At 41.6% G+C, this 24,472-nt stretch overlaps 1 protein-coding gene across 2 annotated transcripts in view; it reads right to left on the bottom strand.

Moving 5' to 3' along the window:
- Nucleotides 1-10,335: 10,335 nt before the first annotated feature.
- The window catches only part of AADAT (aminoadipate aminotransferase), a 30,684-nt gene continuing 16,547 nt past the window's right edge, over nt 10,336-24,472 (bottom strand). For both annotated transcript variants that reach the window (XM_055123672.1, XM_004610382.2), the window contains exons 8-13: nt 23,585-23,681; nt 20,818-20,879; nt 18,848-18,912; nt 16,383-16,489; nt 11,814-11,915; nt 10,336-10,780 (exon numbers count right to left, since the gene is read on the bottom strand). In XM_055123672.1, coding sequence (XP_054979647.1) covers nt 10,739-10,780; nt 11,814-11,915; nt 16,383-16,489; nt 18,848-18,912; nt 20,818-20,879; nt 23,585-23,681 — 475 coding nt within the window. In that variant the 3' untranslated portion in view covers nt 10,336-10,738. The remainder of the gene's footprint in view (nt 10,781-11,813; nt 11,916-16,382; nt 16,490-18,847; nt 18,913-20,817; nt 20,880-23,584; nt 23,682-24,472) is intronic.

The following is a 24,472-nucleotide window of genomic DNA, read 5'->3' as shown; positions in this document are numbered from 1 at the left end:
GGAAAATCAAGCATTTGCCATGCCCTGTCCATGTTTTAAAGGAATTGTTGTGGGGCCATACGCAGTGACACTGGTGCCCATCTGGGCCATACCTGACAGTTCTTGGTGAGGCATCTGATGCCAGGGATCAAATGCAGGACCTTGCAAATACAAAGCCTGTGTCTACCACATAAGCCATCAAGTGTATGTTCATCCTTTCTTTCTTGTTTTTGAAATTTTTATTTAATTTATTATTATTATTATTTTAAATTTGCTTTATGGGTCACACCTAGCAAAGCTTACTCCTGGCTCTGCACTCAGGAATTACTCCTGGTGGTGCTTGGGGACCAGATGGGATGCCAGGGATTGAACCCAGGTCAGCTGCATGCAAGGTAAGCACCATACCTACCTGCTGTACTATTGTTTTATTTTCCTATCAGACCCTCCCCCCAAGTTTTGTTCTATTAAAACACCATGAGTTACAAAGTAATTCGTAGTTGGATATTTGACATACAATGTTCTATCACTGCTCCCACGACTGGTGTCAACTTCCCTCCACCAGTGTTCCCAGACTCCCTCTCCTACTTGCCCCCTACCCGCATCTTGGCAGCAACTTTACGTTTGGTTGTTAAAGTTTGGGTGTTGTGACTTCAGTGTTGCTGACTCTGTGCCTTGGGTACTTGGCTCATCACTCCTTCACACCACTGATGTGTTCCTCCAAGTCTTGCTGCATGCCAGTATTGCAGAAATATTTCTTTTCATTTTGAAAGAGATTTTTCAGGTTGTCCGTGCTTCTGCAAAACTGGCTGATCCTGAGTGTAGGTCCTTGAGTTACTGTATGTAAAGTTAGAATTCGGAACTCTGGGTGTTTCACAAGTTATAGTCACTCCATTAAAGACTTTAAGAAGGTCGAATTTGGGCCCTTGATGTTCTTTGTCCATGCCTGCCTCCTGCTGGCTTTCTTAGAACCCACTCAGGTTCTTGTCCTCAGGCAGTTCAGACTGAGGAAAAAGGAGGGAGAATAAAGAGCCAAATGAGTGGAAACATTATTTGAGAAAGGCAAGGGAAGGACTGGAATTCTGGGACATAGGGTTTTTGGGAGAGGTGAAGCTATTTCTCTTTTTATGTTTTTTTTTCTTTCTTTTTTTTTTGTTTTTTTTGTTTTTCAGGTCACACCATGGTTTTCTCTCCTTCTCCATTTAAAATTTTCCAGACAGCTTAACAAATCTGGCTTGCTCTTTTGCATAAGCACAGCAAGACTGGAGAACTCTCCACTTGGGGTACCCCATTATTTACTGAGAAGTCCTACGGACTGGTCAAAGACAGAGCAGGAAACACACCAATAACAGTATTTAATGTTATTAACTCACGTCAGGGATACCCCAGGCTTGGCCATAAGATGTGAAGATCAGGTCCCACGATGAACTTAAAGGTAGAGCCTCCTGGTTGAAGGGTATGTGGCCTCAGGCCTCTCACCCTCCATAGGAGTGTCCGGCAGTCAGGAGCTCATCCCATACACGGAGGGTGGGGCTCAGGCTGAGTCAGTCATTGCAAATTTCCAGCTTCCTCATTTTCCATGGCACAGACGATGTCCAGTTCTTCCTTGAGCCGGCCTGCCTTTAGGGTCTCCCTGAGGTTAGTAGAGCACTTGAAACAATAACTGTTAAATACCTGCTCCAGTCATTTAGACCAATCCTCTGACTCCTTCCCTGAAGGAGGGCTTTTGGGGTCCCAAAGCTGGTTTTCCTGTCTGCTCCAGGGTAGACCCTAATGCAGAGAGGAAAAATTCTTGTCTGGGTTTATTCAAACATAATACCTTAATGTTTCAAGGCATTGAGGAGAGAAAAGCAAACATTTCCCTTACTCACAATGAGATCTACCCATTTACTATGGGTCCTAGTCAAATGAATGTTCTGTAGAGATAGAATATACAGTTTAACAACATTAGGTCTAACTTATTTAGTCCCAAATTAAAAGCCTTGATTTTCAATTATCTAAGAGCACTGTAATAGGAGTCTTATACTAGAACTATTCTTCAGATAATTTAAGGAGTTTCTTATAACAGTATACACAACTCAAATAGTCACATATGCAGCTTAAACTTGTATTTTTAAACAACCCTTGAAAATTACAAAAATATAGAGAAAGGGAACAAAATTTTAAATCATCTATATTTTTCTTAGTATGAAGGTCAAATATTCCTTTTCATAATTTTTGAGACAAAATTCTTCTGCCAGAATGTTTTAAAACTTAAATTCTTTCTTGCCACAAATATATATATATGTATATACATATATACATATATATATATATACACATACATACTTTGGATATTCCCAATTAAAAAAGCATTTAAAACTTTTAGCACTTAGATATTAACTTCCTAACTACAAGACTGGAATCAGCATAATATTGTGATATGTCACTATTCTCAGCTCTCACTTGCCTCGGCTGAGAAGAGGGAGGGGTCAGGGGCAGCCATTCGGATTCACATGAAAGCCTAATATCTTTAAACTCTGATAGGATAAAAGTTTTGCAACCAATTTTATAACTTTAGAAACTCACATTTTAAACTCATTACTCTTTAAACTTGTTTTAGTATACCACAATAATTTCTACTCACATTCTGATACTACAGTACAAATACAAACAAATATATATACATTAACACACTAGCATAAGAAAATCCTTAAACCATCATTTTTTATGAAGCATAGGAAAAACTTCTTTGGCTTAAGTTCAATAGTTCTTGTACTTTAGTTATTTCAAATCATGAGTTTTCTAACTTTTAACAATTCCACAATACAAACATGCTTTCAGACATAGAAAGAGCCCTTTAGTTGTTTTTCTTTCTTTTTTTTCTTAAAAAACTTTGATACTAGCATAGAAAAAAATACTTGGGCTGTCAGTGTTTATGGAAACATAAGAAAACTGTTTATTTTGATGGCTTCCGTACCTCTGTTGCTTGTAAAACAGCTAAGTTCTTCATTAAAATTGGCTGAGGCTTGTAAGATAAAGTCTTATATCCTCTGAACTCTTATTTCACTTTAGTTTTAGGCACTACTTCTTCAGCTCTTCCTAGATAGTACAGATTCTGAATTTCAGAAGAATTACAACTGTTAATAGCCATTAATGTTCTTCCAATAAGAAATCTAGATTGAGAATTTTGCTTTCTCTCTAGGCTCAACATTCTGATAAGAAATCTTTGTTTAAACCTGGTCTAACAGGTTCCAAAGTCACGTGGATCCTTTAAATTGCATATCACTCTGATCTCCTGAGATGATCCTGCTTCCCCAGATCTAATTTCTACTACTGATTTTCACTCTGGCTCCAACACTGGAGTGTACCACATAGACAGACAGACAGACAGACAGACAATAAACTGACTAAAAACACCACTACATGTGCAGACATCTGCAATTGATCGACCGATCTGACCTTTCAAAAATGGCAGGGAGAGAATTGATAGACTGAGAAAGGAAGGAACAAATCCCCAGGGCAAAGTTAAGCCCTGTCAGCCCATTGGGAACATTGCTTGCCGTTTCTCTGCCTGACCAGCCAGTTTCCTGCTTGTTAAAACAGGTCAAGAAAGTGCTTTTGTTGATATAAGCCGGCAAAACAAATTATGACAAAGTTGTTGACACCTAAGGTTGTCAGATGTTACCATTTTAAGGTCAAGACTACTTCTGAGGCAGGGAGCTAGTCTCCCCCGGGCGGGGTCGGTAGATGACTCCTTTTGCCTGCAAAATAAGAGGAAGGCAGAAAGACCCTTCACGGGGCCAACTAACACCGAAACTAGGCCATTCAGAGAAGCAAAAGGTCTGCCATTTGTTCCTTTTAACAATCAAGGAAAGATTCTGTGCCCGAAAGCGGACTTCAGACCAATGAGAGAGAGTCAGAGACAGAGGAGTAGAGGACGACTGTCCCATTCTCAGGAGATCTCTGTGGAGAAGGAGTCTGAGGGTGATCCAACCTAAAACAAAACCAGACTCAAGCGCTTGTCCCTTAGGGGACTTCAGAAGGAGAGAGAAATAGTAAAGCGGCGATGACCAGATTTCCTAGGATAGACCAGACGTAGATCCTCTGGATCTACCAGATAGGAGGCAGCCAGACGTCCCTGGGCCTCCTCATCCACCCTTAGGGCGTCCCCCAGGGCTGCAGCCAGTGTCACCGGACACGTCTGTCAGACACGAAGCTGCTTCAGATATCCCAGGAATGGTATAGATGTGCACAGGAGAAAACAGTATCCAGACAAAAAGAAACAGGCGCCAAAACTTAACCCAAAGAGAAGTCCGGGACCGTCCTGTCCGCCGTCCCACAGGCAGGGTCATATCTCGGTGGAACCTCCAAATGTTAGGGTCAAGCAGACCTCTACCCAGGGGAGGCGCGGAGGAACGAGACCGAGACAACTCTTTCTGCAAACACATGGGGTTTATTTAGGCCAGCATGCTGGGGCTCTGCAGCATACCTAGAAGCAGGCAGGGGCTGAGAGCCCAGAGCTCAGGGAGCAAGCAGTTTTTATACAGTTTTAGGACAAAGACCATACAGTTGCTGAGTTCCTGAGGTATCTCTTAGAACAATTCCTGGAATTGATGCGTGCTCAAGGCCTCTGCATCCCATCTATCTGGGCCACTTCCTGCCCAGATGGGTGCTCAAGGACACAAATCGCAAAGCTGCTGAGCTGTTACAGAAGGCAAACTAGCAAGTTAGCAGAAGCATTTTTCAACATTTTTCAAACTTTTTTAACCCTTAGGGTGCGACCCTTTCAAAGTTCATTACCTGGTGCCCCTCCTGCAGTCCTTCTGTTGACCTGGGGACACCTTCTCATTTCCCAATGTGCAGTAGCTAAAGCTTGGGAACAGCCCAGGACTAGGCAGCATTTGCTTGTGTCACTTGTCATCTGGTGATCTTCGATTTGCTCGAGAGAGCACCAGTAACGTCTCCATTTGTTCCTGTCATGTGCTAGTGTAGCCCAATGACATCTGCTGGGTCCAGGAACACGAAGAGCTTCAAACCATTTATTCAGGGTTTTGACGAAGAAGTCTGTCCATCTCATTGGTGGGCAGCCACGCGATCTTTTGATGTCCCGTGGAATCCATTCGATAACAGCTCTAGTCCAGCAGTCGTCTCTGAATCACATTACATGTCTGGCCCATCTGATTTTTGATGCCTTGGCAAACGAGACAGCGTCCCTGATACTTGACCGTTGATGGAGGTCAGAACTCCAGATTCCTTCCCTCACTTGAGTGAAACATGATATTCCAAGCATAGCTCTTTTGATTCCTCTTTGGGATACCCAAATAGCATTCTTGTCCTGTTTTCCTAGGGCCCAGGTCTCTGAGGTGTATGTTAGTACAGGACGAAAGGTGGAGTCGAAAAGATGTGCCCGGAGCCAGAGGTTCTTTGTCCTCTTAACCGCTTCTTCAAGAAGTTTCTCTCTTTAAAGGCGCTATTGATGGCATTCCAGGCCGCTCTCTTCCTCCTGTGCAGTTCTGGTGCCAAGTCATTTCTCATGTTGAGTTCTCGACGCAGGTACACATAGCTGCTGCATTCGGAGATGTTTGTTCCATTGAGAGCAAATGGAACGTCAGGGACTAGTTCGTTTTTCATGAACATTGTCTTGGTGAGATTCAGCTTCAGTCTGACCTTTCCACACTCAAGGTCAAAGTCGGCCAGCATTTGTGTTGCTTGGCTAATATTTGGTGTTATGAGAACGATGTCATCAGTGAAGTGGAGGTGATGCAGTTGCTGACTGTCTAGCTTCACTCTCATTTCTTTCCATTTTAGTTGTCACATGACTTTTTCGAGGGTGGCACTGAAGAGTTTTGGTGAAATGATATCACCCTGCCGAACCCCTCTCTTTACATCGATGATCACTTCCTAGTAGAATGGTGAGATCCTGGTGGTGAGTCCGTAATACAGCTCGCAGAGGATCCTGATGTACTGAATTGGAACGCCATGTTTGGCGAGGGCTTCAATGACTGCTTCAGTTGCAATAGAATCAAAGGCCTTCTTTAAATCGATGAATGTTAAACAGAGCGGCATCTTGAATTTTGACTAAACCTCAATGAGCTTGGTCACTGTGTGGATATGGTTGATCATGCTGAATCCTTTTCGGAACCCAGCTTGTTTGCATGGTTGTTCTTCATCTAGTGTTTTGCCTATTCTATTCAGGATGATTCGAGTTAACAACTTGTAGACAACAGACAACAGGCAGATCAGGCAATAGTTGTCAATGTTGTGGATGTCTCCCTTCTTGTACAACAGAATGGTCCTGCTGGTTTTCCATTGGAACGGAACCTTGCATTCAGACAGGTAACATATGAATTGCTGAGCCAGTGTATTGACGAGTACTGGCAGCAGATTCTTCAGGCTTCGGGTCTCACCTTGTCTGGACCAGGTGCTGTACACTTCTTTCCGAAGAAATAGTGTGTCGGATTTCAGAAGGGAGAACATTGGGAACGACATTTCCATCCTGCGGAATTTGGTATGTGGACAGGTGGATGTGGCTCTCAAAGAGATCTGAGTAGAAGTCGTGAATAATCCTCTCCATTGCCCTTCTGGAAGATGTGATAGATCCATCAGGACGTTGGAGGGCAGTCATCTTGGTCTTGTAGTTGGCGAAGGACAGGTGAGCGTTGTGGATACTTTTCCCAGTTTCTGCTGCATTGGCCAACACTGCTGCCCTTCTCTTTTTGAGGTCTTCCTTTATTGCTTCTCTGCACAGCTTTGTGAGCTGGGGTGTTAGCTTGTGATTGCCTGATGCGCACGCCAAACCACGTTGGTGAATGAGTTTGAGAGTTTCCGAAGACAGGCATCTTTTCTTGGCTTTCCCACTCTCGGCATTCCTCGAGCAGTCATGGAGGTGCTGAAAAAGTTGATCCTATTCCTCGGCAATTTGTCAAGAACGGCATCTTCTCATGTTGCTGCAATAGTGCCAAAGAGCTCCCAGTTGGTGGTCATTCTGGGAGTTCTATTCTTAAACTTAAACTTTGCAGTCCTTTCCCCCCTGCTCCGTGAAGTAGAATTTTGCATGAAGGAGATGGTGGTCCGATCCCATTTGGAATTTTGTGACAAGAGTGACATCGGTCAGGCAAAACCTTCGACCGAATATGGTGTGGTCAATTTTGTTGTAGAACTGTCCACCAGGAGACTCCCATGTCCAATGTTTATATTCAGCCTTCTGGAACTGAGTTACCATGGATGGTCTTGGTTGACATGCTATTCCTGGGAATGAGGAGGCGGCGGGAGCATGCTCTGGGACTGAGCACGATTTCTGAGGAGGTGGTTTTTGGTGTTTGGTGCTTTTTTTTAGATCTGAGCTTCTGGATCAGCTTTACACCAGTGCAGCTCAATGGCTGAAACATTTAATCATTATTTTAATTTTACTAAAAAGAGGACATATTTATTTTTTAATCAATACTACCACAAAGGGGAATAAAAACCTCACCTGCAACTTCAGGTCCGGGTTTACGAATTTTTCCACTTCCTGCCCATCACTAGGAGTTTAACGATAAATAGAGCTGGGAACAGAGGTTTTCTTCCTATTCACTTTTCTTCTTGGGATTGTTCAGGTCACACTCAGCAGTGTTTAGGGCTTATTCCTGCTTCTATTCACAGGGATCACTCCTGGAGGACCATAGAGGGCATATGGGGTGCTGGAGATCAAACCTGAGTCTGCTACAAGCCAAACAAGCTCCCAACTCGCTGTACTGTGCCTTTAGTCTCTTCCAGTTACTCTTTTTAAAAATTTAAATATTATTATTGTTATTATTATTTTGGCTTCTGGGGTTATATCTGGCAATGCTCATAGTTTACTCCTGGCTCTGCGCTCAGGAATTACTCCTGGCAGTGCTTGTGGGATCATAGGGGATGCCAGGGATTGAACTCTGGTCAGCCACATGCAAGGTAAAAGCCTTCCCCGCTGTACTATCACTCTGGCCCCTCCCATTTACTCTTAAACACACCCCAGTGAGCTCTTTGGATTCCCTCCATCCCGCAGAAGTGCTTTGGGCCAGATCACCTCTCCTTGGGGATTCGAGGAATTATTGGGGCATGTTGGTCTTTGGGTGATGCTTTGAGCTAACCCTCCAGCCACCATGACTTCATCCCTCATCTGTCCTTGGACATTTGGGTTGTTTCAGATGCTGGCTATTCTCAGCACGACAATGAACATAGTTGTACTTGTGTCTTTTCAAGTTATTGTTTTTGTGTTCTGGGGGTAGATAGCAAGGACTGGAGTCGATGGGTCCAGTGCAAGTTCAATTCCAAATTTTGTGAGAGGTCTACACATGTAACAGTCCTACCAACAGTGACTGCACATTCTTTTTTCTTTTTGAGCCACACTTGGTGTTGTACAGGGATTACTCCTGGCTCATGCACTCAGGAATTACTCCTGGCAGTGCTCAGGGGACCATGAGATGCTGGGAATCAAACCCAGGTCAACCACATGCAAGGCAACTGCCCTATCTGCTGTGCTATGGCTCCAGCCTCAACAGTTCTTTTCTTTTTCTTTTTTTTTTTTGTTACATCCCTAATAACAACTGGTTGTTTCTGATCTTTCTGAAGCCATTTTTCACTGGAGTGAGATGGTATCGCATCATCATTTTGATTTGCATTTCCCTGATAGTAAGTGTTGATTAGCACATTTTTTCACATCTGCCTACTGGTTATCTGTACGTCTTCGTTCAGGAAAAGTCTTTCACTTCTCCCTGTTTCTAGCTGGGTTACTGTTGTTGAGCTATGTGAATTAATTGTTTAGTTTTGGGGCCACACCTGGAGGTGCTCAGGAGCTATTTCTGGTTTTGTGTTAGCCACTTGCATTTGGCTCAGGAGACCATATGGAACGGGAGATGGAACTCAGGTTTGTTGGCATGCAAAACATATTCCCAACATCTTGATATTAATCCCTTATCTGATGTATTCTTTGTGAATATTTCCTTCCATTCAGTAGAGTGTCTTTTTACTTTAGTCTAGGTTTCTTTCACTGAGCACAAGCTTTTTTCTTTTTTTTTTTTCCATTTTTTGTGGCACTGGGGATTGAACCCAGTTCTCATGACTTTTACTTTAATTGTTATACATTATAAATTGTTCAGATGTGTTTAGGGACTGGAGAGATAGTACAGTAGGTACTTGCCTTGCACACAGCTGACCCGGGTTCAATCCCTGGCATCTCATATGGTCCTCTGAGCACCACCAGAAGTAAATCCTAAGCATTGATGGGTATGACCCCAAAACAAAAAAAAGCAAATAAAAAATGTTTAAATGAGCATGTGTTAGTTTAATTATCAGATGGGAGAAAAGTATCTTAATAGGTGAGATGGACGATGATAAAATGATTTAAGAAGTTTTAAGTACAGCAAATCCTCATATAACGCTGTTGATATTTTCTTGGAAATTACAGCTATGTGAAGCAACATATAATGAAATCAGTGTTATTCTAGGTTAATTGACAAAAACAAGAGGTAAGTTCTGAATACATATTTATGGTAAAAAAATCACCAAACTTCTAAGTAAATACCCAAATGTTTAAAATCTTCAAGGATTATTTACATGTCTTCATTTTCCAACCTGCTTGTTCCAGCTCAGGGTACCAGATGGGACAAAACCCAGGACACACACAAACATACACAATCACAGGACACACACAATCATAGGATACACACACCAACACAGGGTATCTCACACACACACACACACACACACACACACACACACACACACACACACACACACACACCCCAAATTGGAAAGCTGAGATTCACTATCTCAGCTTTCTGATCATTTTCTTTGGATGCCAAACCTGGTGGTGTTCAGAGCTTACTCCTGGCTCTGCACTTCAGGGTTCATTCCTGGCAGCTTCAGGAGACTGTAGGGGGTGCCAAAGGTTGAACCTGTGTTGGCTGCATGCAAGGCAAGTACCCTACCCACTATACTGTCTTACTGCTCCTGAGATCCGCCAGGGGGATGTGGGAGGAAACCAGGGTAACTGACAACCTCCCCCCCACCCCCCCGACATAGGGACACAAATACCACACAGGGATCATGCTGGGAATCAAGCTTTTCTCTTCATCATTGTTATAATGAAATAATATTAAGTGAAGCAATGTTATTTGAGGACTTGCTGTATCTGAAAGTTGTATAGTGGATTTAGATTATATAATGGGTAAGAATGATTTTGTAAGTTCTGTAGTATTATGAAAATACAATACAGTAATAGTTTCCAAGTCCTTGATCTCTCCATTAGGTATGATATCTTTAGTACATTTAATTTCAGAATTTGATTTTAAAGGGATTTCTGTGAAAAGATGTTAATTTCTATGGCACTGTTACTGAAAATCATTTATGATGGTCAAATGGTAACAGTTTTTTACAATAGCCTTTTGTTATTAAATTTTTGTAAAAGCAAGAAATTCATATTACACACAAATTTAAACTTTCTTTCAAAATAATTTATTGTAAAATGACAGTATCAAATAAAATTTATGGGTAATCAATTACAAAATACATACAGAATTCTTTATAAAGTTCAGAATAAAAGTGGTATTTTGCAAGTTGAACATTTATCAAAAGGTCTTAGTGGATTATAAATATATATGCCAATCTGATGCTTAAAATTGTTTAAATTATTACAGATATGACATACTTGATAAAATTCAATCTGGAATTCTAACCCCAATCATTTCTCCCTGATAAATCAAAAATGATTTATCTAAAAAATCCATGAATGCTTTAATTCTATAGGTTGACTTTAACTTCTTCATACATTTTCTTTTATAAGTTGGGCTACTCTTTGGCAGGCCTAAAATAACAAAGAAATAAGAATTAATGAGATCCGGGTGCTACTTAGGAAAGTTAACCATAACTTAAAAAATATTCAAAGAGTATTAATCTTAGACTGAAGTAAGGAAAACTCAATTTAGCATCAGTTTTATTTAGCTAGATGCTGGAGTGATAGCACAGCCTTAGGGCATTCACCTTACACGTGGCCGACCCCGGTTCGATTCCTCCGCCCCTCTCGGAGAGCCCGGCAAGCTACCGAGAGTATTTCGCCTGCACAACAGAGCCTGGCAAGCTCCCCGTGGCGTATTCGATATGCCAAAAACAGTAACAACAAGTCTCAAAATGGAGACCTTACTGGTGCCCACTCGAGCAAATCGATGAGCAACGGGATGACAGTGACAGTGACAGTGACAGGATGCCATTAATGCACTGCTTATCTGAATGTAAGCATATCATACTTTCAGTTTTCTTTTTCTTTTTTTTTTTGGCTCTTGGATCATATCCGACTGTGCTTAGTGATTACTCCTGGCTCTGTGCTCAGGGATCACCTATGATGGACTCAAGATCATAGGGGTGCTAAGGATCGAACCCTGGTTGGTTGTATGCAAAGCAAATGCCCTATCCACTGTTACTATTTCAAATCACTCCAAAATATATTTTTAATAGCTTTCACCATCATTATTTTGCTTTCTCCACCATATACATGATTATATATTATACAATCTTTAGCCTGTTTATGCATTCTACATAGTTCTAATTAATTGCACAACTCCACTCATAAATAAAAGCAGAGATAGCATATGACATATGCGTAGAATGACACAAGAAATGAAATAAAGACACTCAGGACCAGTACATCTCAAAAAAAAAACAAAAACAACAACAACCCTCTTCTCAAGGGTAACAGCACTGTTTAACAGATGGCACCTCTGTTTGGTTTCTCAGACTGTGGAGTTCTCAGAAACTTGTTTCCCATCATTTTTCTTCCATACCAACTTGACCCTTGTTGACTTTTGCTCTCAGTGCCACTCAGGAGAGAGTGTCCTACTTACCAAATCCAGCTGTTCCGGGGAAGCTAAGGAGAAGGATGCTCTAAAGTAGGGACAGGGAACTGATCTATCATTGTAGAAAACATGGCCGGGAACCATCAGCACCTAGAACAGTTTACAGAAAAGAAGTGAGAGTTAAGGACACAGTGAAGGAAAGTCTAGGTCAATCTCATGTCAGGGAGGGGACGACTTTTATTTGGGGTTGGGGTGGGGTTAGGGTCACACCTGGTGATGCTCAGGGATTATTCCTGGATTTTCACTCAGGAATCACTCCTGGGGGTGCTCAGGGGACTATATGGGATGCTGGGGTGAATCTGGGTCGGCTATGTGCCAGACGAATGCCCTAACCCATTGGTTGGCCGAGGGTAAGGCAAATGCCCTACCTGCTGTACTATCTCTCCAGACCCAGGAAAGGACATTTTAAAATTTAAAAACAATGAAAGACTTTAATGAGAAAAATCAAAGTTTCTAAATTATGCATATCATACAATAAACAAGGCTACAATCCAAAAGGGAAAAATATTTAGAATAAACAAATCCAGTGGCACCTAGTCTCTATACGTAAAGAATATGCAGCAATTGAGAAGAAAAACACTGAAGTTCCTGCTGACGTGGGCAGCAAAGGACAGTGTATAAAAGAGAGATGATGATAATCAACACGAGCAAATGTTAGGCCCAGTGTGAGAAGTCATGTATGCCCAACTAATGAGACACATTTTCAAAAGTTATCCAACTGGGAAATGTTAAAATGGGGACCTGAGAGGTAAGTAGCTACTAACCAAGCAAAAGGGAAAGGAAGAGTATTTTTGGGGAGAAGATATAGATGGTAAAGCCCCTGAGATAGGAAGAATTACTGAACACCAACCTCACTTATAGGAGATGAAAAATGATCATATGTAAAGTGAAGGAACGCAAATATTAAAGTTCGGGCAGGAGCTATAGTATGGCAGGTGGGGGGGGGCAGGCATTTGCCTTGCCTGGAGATGACCCAGTCCCTGGCACCCCAGATGGTCCACCGAGCCTGCCAGGAGTGATTCCTGAGCACAGAACCAGGAGTAAGCCCTGAGCATGACCGGTGTGGCCCCCAAACAAGACAAAACAAAAACCCCAATAAAACCCCCAAAATGTTAAGCAACAGCTGGTAGTGGCAGACTGTGAACTCCCACTCACATGGGGCCTATTTCACTTGATTTCGCAGCTGCTTTCTAGATCCAGGTGCCATGGAGCCACTAACTAACACCTTGTTAGTGGATGAAAAGCTACTTAAGGCTTGCCCTGACTGCATCTTTCATGGGTGATCCATTTGGCTCCTTCAATAGACCCGGCACCAGGGACTTCAGGCTGGAACAGAATCGCTGCGGAAGCAGTGTTCCCTGCCGGTCACAGCTTGAAACACCTGATGTGGAGTTACAAATCAATGTGGACTGTGTTAAGTCTGAGATTATTTCCTAAAGTCACGATATTCAAACCAGCAAAGAACTTCTGGTTGCAGCTGGTAGACCTGGGCACTGTGCTATGAGAGATAAGAGGGGAATGATTTGGCAGTCCCCTGGAGGGAAGATTTCAGGAAGAACTAACTTCCTTCCTTCCTTCCTTCCTTCCTTCCTTCCTTCCTTCCTTCCTTCCTTCCTTCCTTCCTTCCTTCCTTCCTTCCTTCCTTCCTTTTCTTCCTTCCTTTTTTTATGCTCCACTGTAATAGCAAAATGGATTTTTTTTTCTCCCCAAAGAATGGGGGAAATGAGGGGATTTGCTAAAATCAAATTGCTGTTAGAAAAGGAGAGGTAATAATCTCTTTGTAAATGGCCCAATGTCAGAGCTCAGTTGGGTTTTAAAAAACGTGATAAATCTGGAGACTATTCTTAAAATAGTAGATAGAGTAGAATATATGAAATAAACATGGAAAGTATGGAAAAAACTACAAAACAGGAAGTCTATATCCCTACCAAATAGCTCAGAGATAAATAGCCCCTAGCAGCATTAAGTGATAATGGCATTGGTAAAAAAGCAAAGAAACTATTAAATTGTTTTATTGCACTAAGATATATTGCTTTGTAATAATTTGGCATAGTACTTATTTACTAAGTACATGCTATGTGCCATGACTAGGGTTAGAACAACTTGTGGAGCATGAGGCCTGCCCTGTAAGCTGGTTGGAAAGGATCAAGTGGCTTCCTACGGCGGCAGAGCCAGTGCCAGGTCCAGTGAGAGGTCTAGAGGGTCACATCTAACCTCTAGAGCAGCTGTGTTCAACCGTTAGCCCACGGTAATCTGCTGGACCTTGAACAAGATGGTTGCGGCTTAACACACGGCAGGTTATGCCTCTGCGATCATGCAGTGACCGACAGCATATACTGAGGGGCTCCTTTTAAGTGAAAAACAATATAACTTGTCTATATAGTTTTTAACCCTGTGAAGTGAATGTAGAGGTGATTTAATAATTTTATTACACATGTAAGCCTTTCTCATGTTTTCTATCACCAAATACTGCTACACAATCTTATGATAAACAACGCTTTCCATTTCTGCCTTCCTGAAATGTAAGTCTTCTGTTTTCCACTGGTCTGCTGGTGGGAAAAGGTTGAAAACCAAAATGTCACAAAGCCTCTGCTCAGGGCCAGAGCGATAGGACAGAGGGGAGGTGTCTGCCTTGCATGCAGCTGACTTGGGTTCGATCCCCGGCATCCTAGAGGTCTCCCAGTACCACCAGGAGTAATTCCTGAGCGCAGAGCCAGGAGTAACCCCCTGGGTGTGACCCAACAAGCCAAAGGTTAAAAACAAAAAAGTCTCTGCTCTAGCTTGGTGGCATCCCTGTTCCCTATCCCTATTTCTTTGTAAGGGCACACTGGGCAGTGCTCTCTGGGGCCCTTGAAGCCAAGGCCATCTGAGTTCTGCCAGAGAAGCGAATGGCAGTACTACTATGGCCACACCCAAGGGAGCTGAGGGGGTATGTGTGTTACTAGGGATAGAATTTAGGGCCTTGAACACTCGGGGTATATGTTCCATCACGTAGTCCATCTTACCAGTCTGATAAAACTAGTGGATTTCAACCCTTTCCCACCTGTCAGAGATCAGCAGTTGAAAACCACTTCCCTACATGACCTGGTTTCTTGGGGACTAGAATGATGCTGTGCAATATTCATCAATCTTTATTTTCCTATTTGCTGCTTTCAGGCTAAAGTGATCCTAGGAACTAAGATTCAATACCCTAGTGTTTACAAAGGACTGGCAGCATTGATAAAGGACTTTGTTAATGGAGAAAGAATCATTGATGTCGGCAAATTGGCAAGCTACACAGACAAGTTATTTAGTATTCTTTTTTTTTTTCTTTTTGGGTCATACCTGGAAATGCACAGGGGTTATTCCTGGCTCAGACACTCAGGAATTACTCCTGGCGGTGCTCAGGGGACCATATGGGATGCTGGGAATCGAACCCGGGTTGGCCACGTGCAAGGCAAACACCCTACCCGCTGTGCTATCGCCCCAGCCTATAGTATTCTTTTTTTAATCAAGATCCCTAATGAAATTTTAAGTAAACTTAGACTTAAGTGCAGAGAAAAATGACCAAAAAATTACCTAAAAGAAATACTGATGGGCTCATTTTAAGTGGAAAAGAAGAACATAAACTCTTCTATATAGTTTTTAACCCTGTAAAATGAAAGTAGGAATTATTTAATAATTTATTACATATGTAAGCCTTTTCTAAGTTTTTTTTTTTTTTTTTAATTTTTGGGTCACTCCTGGCTCTCTGCTCAGGAATTACCCCTGGCGGTGCTCAGGGTACCATATGGGATGCTGAGAATCAAACCTGGGTCGGCCTTGTGCAAGGCGAACGCCCTACCTGCTGTGCTATCACTCCAGCCCCATAAGTTTTCTATCATAAAGTATGTTTTACTCTAATTATTAGAAAAAGTTCCTTTTATTGTACATGCTAGTGACTAATAATTAGGCTTTTTCTATGTGCCAGGTGCTTCATGCATACTAGCTTATGACTCATTATAGCAATCCTGAGGGGGATTTTGTGATCTCTCTTTTATAGATGAATATCTTGGGAGGATAACTGACCCAAAGCCACACATAAAGCAAGGATAGGATTTAAAGCTCGGATTTAAGTCAAATAATGTGACTTCATATCTGTGCTATAGTTTTACTAAACTAACCAATAGTGAGGTGAATCCCTGAATATTTAGGCAAGAAGAAAAATCTTGTAACTAAAAAAAAATCTATTGTTATTTTTAGCAGTGAGACAACATCTTTGATATTAAAACACGATTAGTTTGGGCTGGAGCGATAATACAGCGGGTAGGGCATTTGCCTTGTACACAGTCGACCCGGGTTCAATTCCCAGCATCCCATATGGTCCCCTGAACACTGCCAGGAGTAATTCCTGAGTGCAAAGACAGGAGTTACCTCTATGCATCACTTGGTGTGACTGAAAAGCCAAAACAACAACAACAACAACAAAACCCCCAAAAACAAACATGATTAGTCGATGCTGGGCAACTATAAACATCTCTTGCCATTTTTATTTGACTAAGAAATGAAAGAAAAAGTATCACTCCCTTCCCTTCTTACCTCTTTCTTATAGGCTTTTTCTTCAATCAGTTGTCTTGCATCAGGAATGCCCTTAATTTTAAACCACACAAACATTCCAGCAGTGGGCTCATTCCATTCTGCCAAACCTACAAATAAGGGAATATCTCATGAAGTTATTTTTTGACTAATTTATAAAATATTACATAGTGATAGAACAACTAACTGTGAACTAGTAATTTTCAAGCAAGTTCCTGCAGTGATAGCATTATTCTTATTAGTTTTTTTTTTTTGGTCCCCATTGGCAGTGCTCAGGGTATACTGGCAGATGGGTGCTTGGGGTTTGCTCCCAGTGGTGCACAGTGGCTGTGTGGTGCCAGGGGTTGGACCTGGGTGTCCTGTGTCCATGCACTCCTGCCCTCTGGGTTCTCTCTCTAGTCCCAACTGAGAGCATTTAAAATAGATTTAATTTTATAGACTAATGAAACTTGATGTTCTGAGTGTTTATTTCGACTCAGGGAGGATGAAGCAGAGTAGAACTCATAATTTATAATATCCTTTGTTGATGTCTCCTGGCACTGAGGATAGTACCTGAGTTGGTATTTAAATCAATTGTATCCTATCAATCAATCAATCCTATCTTATATGCACTCATTTAGGAGTCCAGTGGATTAGAATATTTATCAGAAAATAGCTGATTATATAAAGAAGGACTTAAAATGCAAGATTTCCAGGTGTATTTGCAGGCTTTATGCTCCACTTAAATGTTAAAATAGAAAAAAATCATATTTGCCTTGGGTGTGGCCAACCTGGGTTGACGAGGCAACACTGTTGGGTACAGCCCCCCAGAACAAAAAAAAAATGAAAACAAAAATCAAGAAAGGTGACTGTTTTGATTTAATTATCTAATTAAAAAAATGAAACATTTTGCTATTGATTCAAGTCTTCTTTAACCCCACTCTACAAAGAGATAGAATAGTACTCATCAAAAAGACAATTCTATTGTATTTCCTTGGGTATTTGAGCCACCCTTGGTGGTGCTCAGGGCTTACTTGTGGCTCTGTGCTAAGGGATCATTTCTGGCAATGCTCGGGGGAGGGGTACTATATAGGATGCTGGGACTGAACCCGGGTCAGCTACACATGAGGTAAGTGCCTTACCTGCTGTACTATCTCACCATCTGGTGGGTTCTATGTTTACTGACTTAATAGGGAACAAGATGTGACAGATAAAAATTAATATTTCTGTTTTTTTTTCTTTTTGGATCACACTTGGCGATGCACAGGGGTTATTCCTGGCTCTGCACTCAGGAATTACTCCTAGCGGTGCTCAGGGGACCATATGGAATGCTGGGAATCGAACCCGGGTCAGCCACGTGCAAGGCAAATGCCCTTCCGGCTGTGCTATCGCTCCAGCCCTCTATTTCTGTTTTTTTTTTTAATATCAAATTTCTATTTAATGAAATAATTCAATCACTTTGTGCGGGGTTCATTTTGGGTCAAACCCAGCAGTGCTCAGGTGCTCAGGCCTTACTCTTAGCTCTGTGCTCAGGGATCACTCCTGGCAGGCTGGGGGGGATCACATGTGGTGCTGGGGATTGAACCTGAGTCAGATGTGTGCAAGGCATGTGCCCTATCCACTGGACTATCTCTTCAGCCACTTTCTTAGAACTATACTGCAATCAAATAAGCAATAAATAATAATGACAAATAATGAGGATAGTGATTAGAAAGAAAATACTTTGCAATATGAAAAACACCTAAGATTTTTACAATTTTGTTATTAGTCTAGCTAGAAAAGAAATATATTATATGTTTGACACTTCCTCTTTTATCTGGGACAAAATTCTGAGATAAGTCTAAAACTGCTTGTATTTAGATGGTCATTTGCATTAAGCTATCACTGATAGAGTTTTGGAAAATAATCTCTTTCAAAAGTCACAATCTTTTTTTTTTTTTGGCTTGTAAGGTTACATCTGGTGATAACTGCCCAGGAGTTACTCCTGGCTCTGCATTCAGCAATTACTCCTGGTGGTATTGGGGGCCCATATGGGATGCCCAGAATCAAACCTGGGATGGCTGCCAAGTTTCCTACCCACTGTACTATTGCCCTGGCCCAAAAAAATCAATATTTTTTGATAGTGAGAGGTAGAGATAGGTAGGTTTTGTGCCAGGATTTTCAGACTGTTACTTCTTATGTATTGACAGGGAAGAGGCGGAGCGATAGTACAGGGCTCTTGCCTTGCATGTGGCTGACCTAGGTTTGATCCCTGTTCATCCCATATGGTCCCCTGAGCCCATCAGAAATAATTCCTGAGAGCAGAGCCAGGAGTAACGTCTGAGTCTGGGTGTGCCCCAAACCCCACAAACTTCTTATACATTGACAAGGTAATATTTTCATGTCAAGAGTAACCCTGAACTCTTGTCTGTTTCTTGCAGGATATACAATCTATACAATCCTGTATAGTGCTCACAACCTACTTATAGTTGCTATTATTCCTCACATACCACTTAGCCACTTGTCTGCAGCTGCCAATAGTGCATTCTTCTGGGAACTGTAAAAGTCAGTGACCCTAGAAGAAGAAAGCAATGAAATAGATCTGTTTAGTATGTGACTTGAAGAAATTCAAAAACTCCGAAATTGTCTATAAGAAAATGAATTCTAGCTTGACTGAAATATTAAATAAGGCAGGGCAAAAACATGCTTATTTGACCTGTCTTGTGGTAAACTTTAAATTATTGCAGCGGGGGCTGGAGCGATAGCATAGTGGGTAGGGCATTTGCCTTGCACATGGCCAACCCGAGTTTGATTCCTGAGCACCGCCAGGAATAATTCCTGAGTGCAGAGCCAGGAGTAACCCCTGTGCATCATCAGATGTGACCCAGAAAAGAAAAACAAGACAAAACAAAACAATAAATTACTGCAGCACTTAAAAAAATATTGTTTTAGGGCCATAAGCATCAGGGCTTAGAGCTTACTTCTGGCTCTACAGTCAGGGATCACTCCTGGTGGTTCTTGGAGGACTATATGGGATGCGGGCATCAAACCTGGCTTGGCAGCATGCAAGGCAAGTGCCTTACTCACTGTACTATCACTTTGGCTCCTGCAGCAGAATAATTTGAGATGTAAATCAATAGAGCAAAGTCCATTCCTTTATCAAATATGGAACCCCAAATGCAATTCCACCAGAAGTAGCAAAATCAATCTTTGTACTTATTTGGCTTCCCAGATTTACTCATTTGACCAACCACCCCCTTTTCAGAAACAAAATCATCCAGCACCTTTCAGGAAATTGACCTTTAAGGGAGCAAACAAAAAAAGTGTTCTCCCAATCACACTGCAGACTATTACGGTAACCTCTGGATCTTTCCAGGACTGGAAATTTCCCACTTTGATAAAGAGTGGTCCAGATAATGATTGCCAGTGGCAGGGCAGGAGAACACTTGGGATCAAAGGAAATACTATTGAAATGAAGAATCTGGCCTGGGAATGTAGATATCACATTCCCCCCTTGTTCATAAGTGACCTAGAATGTAGCACTGTTTGCATTATTAGTTCATCGTGTGCACCAATAGAGGATTATTAGGTAAACTATATTCTCAGTTATCTGTATTTGATCCAGTTCCTCTTCCTCAGAGTTACTAACTGTTAAACAAAATGTGGATGTTTGGTAAGCACACCCTCTAAATCAGTAAGTAAGTCCCAACCTGATAGGCATTTCAGATTACCTTAGGTAGGTATCAAAATGGACCTTGGATGCTCCTGAAAAGACTTCCTAGACTTCCTATTAAAACAAATGCACTTTTTGCTTCTAACAAACTGTTCCCATTGTCTATCTTAGGGTATGTGGGAAGGAAGAATAATAAATCAATGCTCTATATTGTACTGGGCTCCTATACTGTTACAAACATTTATTTAGTTTTTAAAATTTTTTTATTTTATAAAGTATCACTGTATCACTGTCATCTCATTGTTCATCGATTTGCTTGAGCGGGCACCAGTAACGTCTCCATTCGTCCCAGCCCCAAGATTTTAGCAGCCTCTCCTTACTCATCCTTCCAAACAGTGCCGTACTGGAGGCTCTTTCAGGGTCAGGGTCTGTTATTGTTACTGTATTTGGCATATCGAATATGCCACGGGGAGCTTGCCAGGCTCTGCCATGCATTTTATAAAATGGTTCACAATATTTCATTTGTTTGATATTCAAACACCAATCTCACCATCATTACACCTTCCCACCACCATATTTCGAATGTTTCCATCCCGAACCCCAATCCCTGCCCCAAAGAAGAACTGAAATAATATATTTTATATTGTTTGTTATGAAAAACCACTGAAAATGCTACAAAAATGTATCCTTAGTGGAAAGAGTGTGGAGGTTGTTGTATTTCACCCAGGGACCATCACGACCTTCTTTAAGAGATCACTAACATATTGTTAAAGGTTGAGTCTTGTATTTAAACAAATGCTTCAGTACCTCTCTATGTGAGCCAGGAAGCCCTCTTGACCCCATTGGTGGAGAAGCTCTGATACAAGAATCTGAAACAGATAAGACAATAGCAAATGTCACAGTTCATCCTTCAAAAAAAATTTTTTTTTTGCCCAAACGTTGTTAATCACATGTAAATTACCATAAGATATATCAAAGAACTTAGCTTTATATAATGATTTATGACAAGTATAATTATTTTTTTATTTATTTTTTACTTTTTATTGAGTCACCATGTGGAAAGTTACAGTTTTCAGGTTTAAATCTCAGTTATACAATGCTCGAACACCCATCCCTTCACCAGTGCACATATTCCACCACCAAGAATCACAATATAGCTCCACCCTGCCCCCCCACCCCTAGCCCCCCCACACCTCTAGCCCCCCACCCCGCCTGTGTAACTGATAAATTTCAGACAAGTGTAATTATTAACAATAATAAGCACTTACTCAGTACTTGCTATCTCCCTGAAATGATGGTAAAATAGTAACATATTTTAGCCTATTTGGTCTTCATAATAGTCCTATTTATCATTGTCAGCTAGTTTAAATTTTGGGTTTTTTTTTTTTTCAGTTCGTTTTTGGGCCACACCAGGTGATGCTCACGGCTTACTCCTGGCTTTTCACTCAGGAATTACTCCTGGCAGTGCTTGCAGACCTTAAGGAGTGATCAAACCCAGGTTGGCCGCATGCAAGGCAAACACTCTCCCTGCTGTACTAGTGCTCTGGCCTCTTTTACTTTTTACTGACAACGAAGCCAAGGCAGAAGAGCTGTTTGTTGTTTTACATGTTGGGCCATACACAGCAGTGCTCAGGGCTTACTTCTGGCTCTGCGTTCAGGGATCATTCCTGCTGGGGCTCATATGGGGTGTCAGGAATTGAACCCAAGTCTCTAAGTAGGTAAGCACCCTACCTACAGTACTAGCACTCTGGGCCCAGAAAAGTGAACTTTCCTAAGGACACAGGGTTTGTCACAAAACTTTGATTTGAGTTCAGACTGTTCAGTTCCAGATCCATGCCTTTAATTAAGCATACAGTTACCTAATATTTTGGTGGGAAATTAAAAAAAATAAAAAATAGAATTTCTCAATGTTATAAATGACTGGTTTTGTTGACAACAGATAGAAAAATTTCCCCTTATGCTAAAACATGAGGATACCTTTATTTATGAAATGCAGAATTTCAAACAAGTGTCCTCATTTGGGAGGGCACACCTGGTGGTCCGGAGGGGGTACTCCTGGCTCTGTGCTCAGAAGTGACTCTGTGTTGAGTTTGGGGGACCCTGTGGTGCCTGGAGTTGAACCCAGGCTCCCAGATGCAAAGCGTGTGCTCAGTCCTTTGAGCTGTCTCTCCAGTCCCCAGATGTCCTGATTTATGCAGAGTTGTTATAAATTTCTTAATGCATGTATGGTTCTTAGATACCAATACCAGCATTAACATCTGAGATTTGAGTCTCAAGATTTCATTAGGGATGAATTCAATAATTCCTCAAAGCTTGGTGGAGCCTTACATATCTTTCAAAATGAATGTTTATTTATTTCAATAAAAATACAGTCCAGGGGCAGGAGCGATAGTCCAATAGGCAGGGCACTTGCCTTACATGCTATCAACTAGGGTTTGATTCTAGGCACCCCATATGGTCCTCTCAGCCCTACCAAAGATCCTGGAGTAAGTCCTGAGCATCCCTGGTTGTGGTCCTTCCCCGCCCCTCCCCCAATACATTCCAATTGGTGTATTTAGGAGAATTTAGCACAAGTGCATTAAAGGCAGCCAATGGCAGTTTGGAATCTTTGTTCTCTCGTCAGAGTTCAAGACAATAATGCTTTAGTTAGATGTCTGTACCAAGCCCAGTTCTATTCAACCAAGTTTTTACAGATTTTCTGGGCTAAGCACTAGGGACAAAATCTAAATAAAGTATATTGACTCTCAAGGAGTTTGGTGTGTATAAAATAACACCAGGTTAAATCAGTTCTCATGTGCCTTTTATTTCTAATGATTGTTTTTAGGGGCTTCCCAAGCAGTATTCAGGAGGCCCCACGGCCCCCCTCGGGCAATTCTCTTAGTTCCCTGAGCGTTGCTGCGTAGGCTTCGAAGTGTACTGGACTACTTGGGACACCCTGACCCTGACAATGCTCAGGGACCATGTGGTGCCAGAGACTGAAGTGGGACTGGCTGACTGCAAGGCTCTTGCCTCTCTTGGCTCCTCATGAGCCTCTTAGAGTAAACAGTGTCTCTGCGTCTATCTGATTTAGTCTGTCCTGGACATCTCCATCGATTATTTCCCTCCACATTGGCTGCCTTCACTCAGTGTTTTCTTTTTAATTTTAATTTTTATAGAGTTGTTCACAGTAATTTATTACATTCAATATTCCAACACCAGTCCCACCACCATTACACCTCTTCATCACCATTATTTCAAATGTTCCCACTACCCACCAAGCCTTCCCTGAAGGCAGATCCTAAGTAATTTATTTAGACCCCAAATAATATATTTTGCTTGTTAAGAATGATCCTGTAAAAAATTATCCAAAAAAGTTTCCTTAGAGGAAAGTGTGTGAAGATTGTATTTCACTCTGGAGATATTAAGTTCTTGTATAAGAGATTACTAACATGCTGTTACGAATATATAATATTCATAATATAGATTGGTTGCCTTCCACTTTACACCCTTCACTCAGTGTTTTTTGCCAACATCTACTTTCTATTCTGATCTGATAAAGCAGTTAATACCCTCCGACTTCCTCAATTGTCCTTACCTGTGCAAAAGTGCTGCTGTGTACTGTTGACACTTGAGTGTGTAAAACAATTCTTTCTATTAAGGGTTTGGGGCCAGTTAGAAACCCTATTCTCAACCTACATGGAAAAAAAAAAAGAGACATGATCCAACCCTGCATTAACAATTGACTACAGCTCACCTTACTGATTTCATTAAGAGGGTGGTTTACAAGGCAGCTCAGATAGAGAAGAGAACACCAAGTAGAAGATGTTGGGAGGACCCTTTCGGGTTGGAAGATGCGAACTAAAAGTAGATTATAGACTGAACATGAAGGTCACTTAATACCTCTATTGCAAATTACAATACCTCAAAGAAGAGAGAACAAAAGGGAATGCTGCCGCAGAGGCAAGGTGGGGTGGTGGGGGATGGGGTGGTGGTGGTGGGAGGGATCCCAGGATCATTGGTGGAGGTAAATGGGCACTGGTGGAGGGATGGGAAAACGATCACTGTATGAGTGAAATGCAAACACAAAACTTCATAAGTTTGTAACTGTACATCACAGTGACTCTCTAATAAAAAATTTTTAAAAAAGAGGGTGGTTTACAGAAGACAGTGAACCTAATCAATGAAAACATGTCTAAAAAAGGAACTGCAATTGATTTAAAAAGCAAATTAAAATTTAGATGAGGGGCCAGAGCCATTGTACAGTGGGCAGGATGTTAGCCTTACATGTGGCTGACTCAGGTTCGATCCTGGCACCCCATATGGTCCCCTGATTACCACCAGGGGTAATTCCTGAGTGCAGAGCCAGGAGTAACCTCTGAACATAGCTGGGTGTGACACAAAAAGACAAAAAAAAATTTAGACAGTTAAAATATACCAGTCGGAACACATCTTGCTAACTGTGTTCTTCATGTGTGAAAGCAGG

The sequence above is a fragment of the Sorex araneus genome, chromosome 1 (genome assembly GCF_027595985.1).
Source record: "Sorex araneus isolate mSorAra2 chromosome 1, mSorAra2.pri, whole genome shotgun sequence".
Classification (NCBI taxonomy): Eukaryota; Metazoa; Chordata; class Mammalia; order Eulipotyphla; family Soricidae; genus Sorex; species Sorex araneus.
Note: the sequence above shows the minus strand (reverse complement) of the source record. Positions and strands in the feature narration are given on the sequence as shown.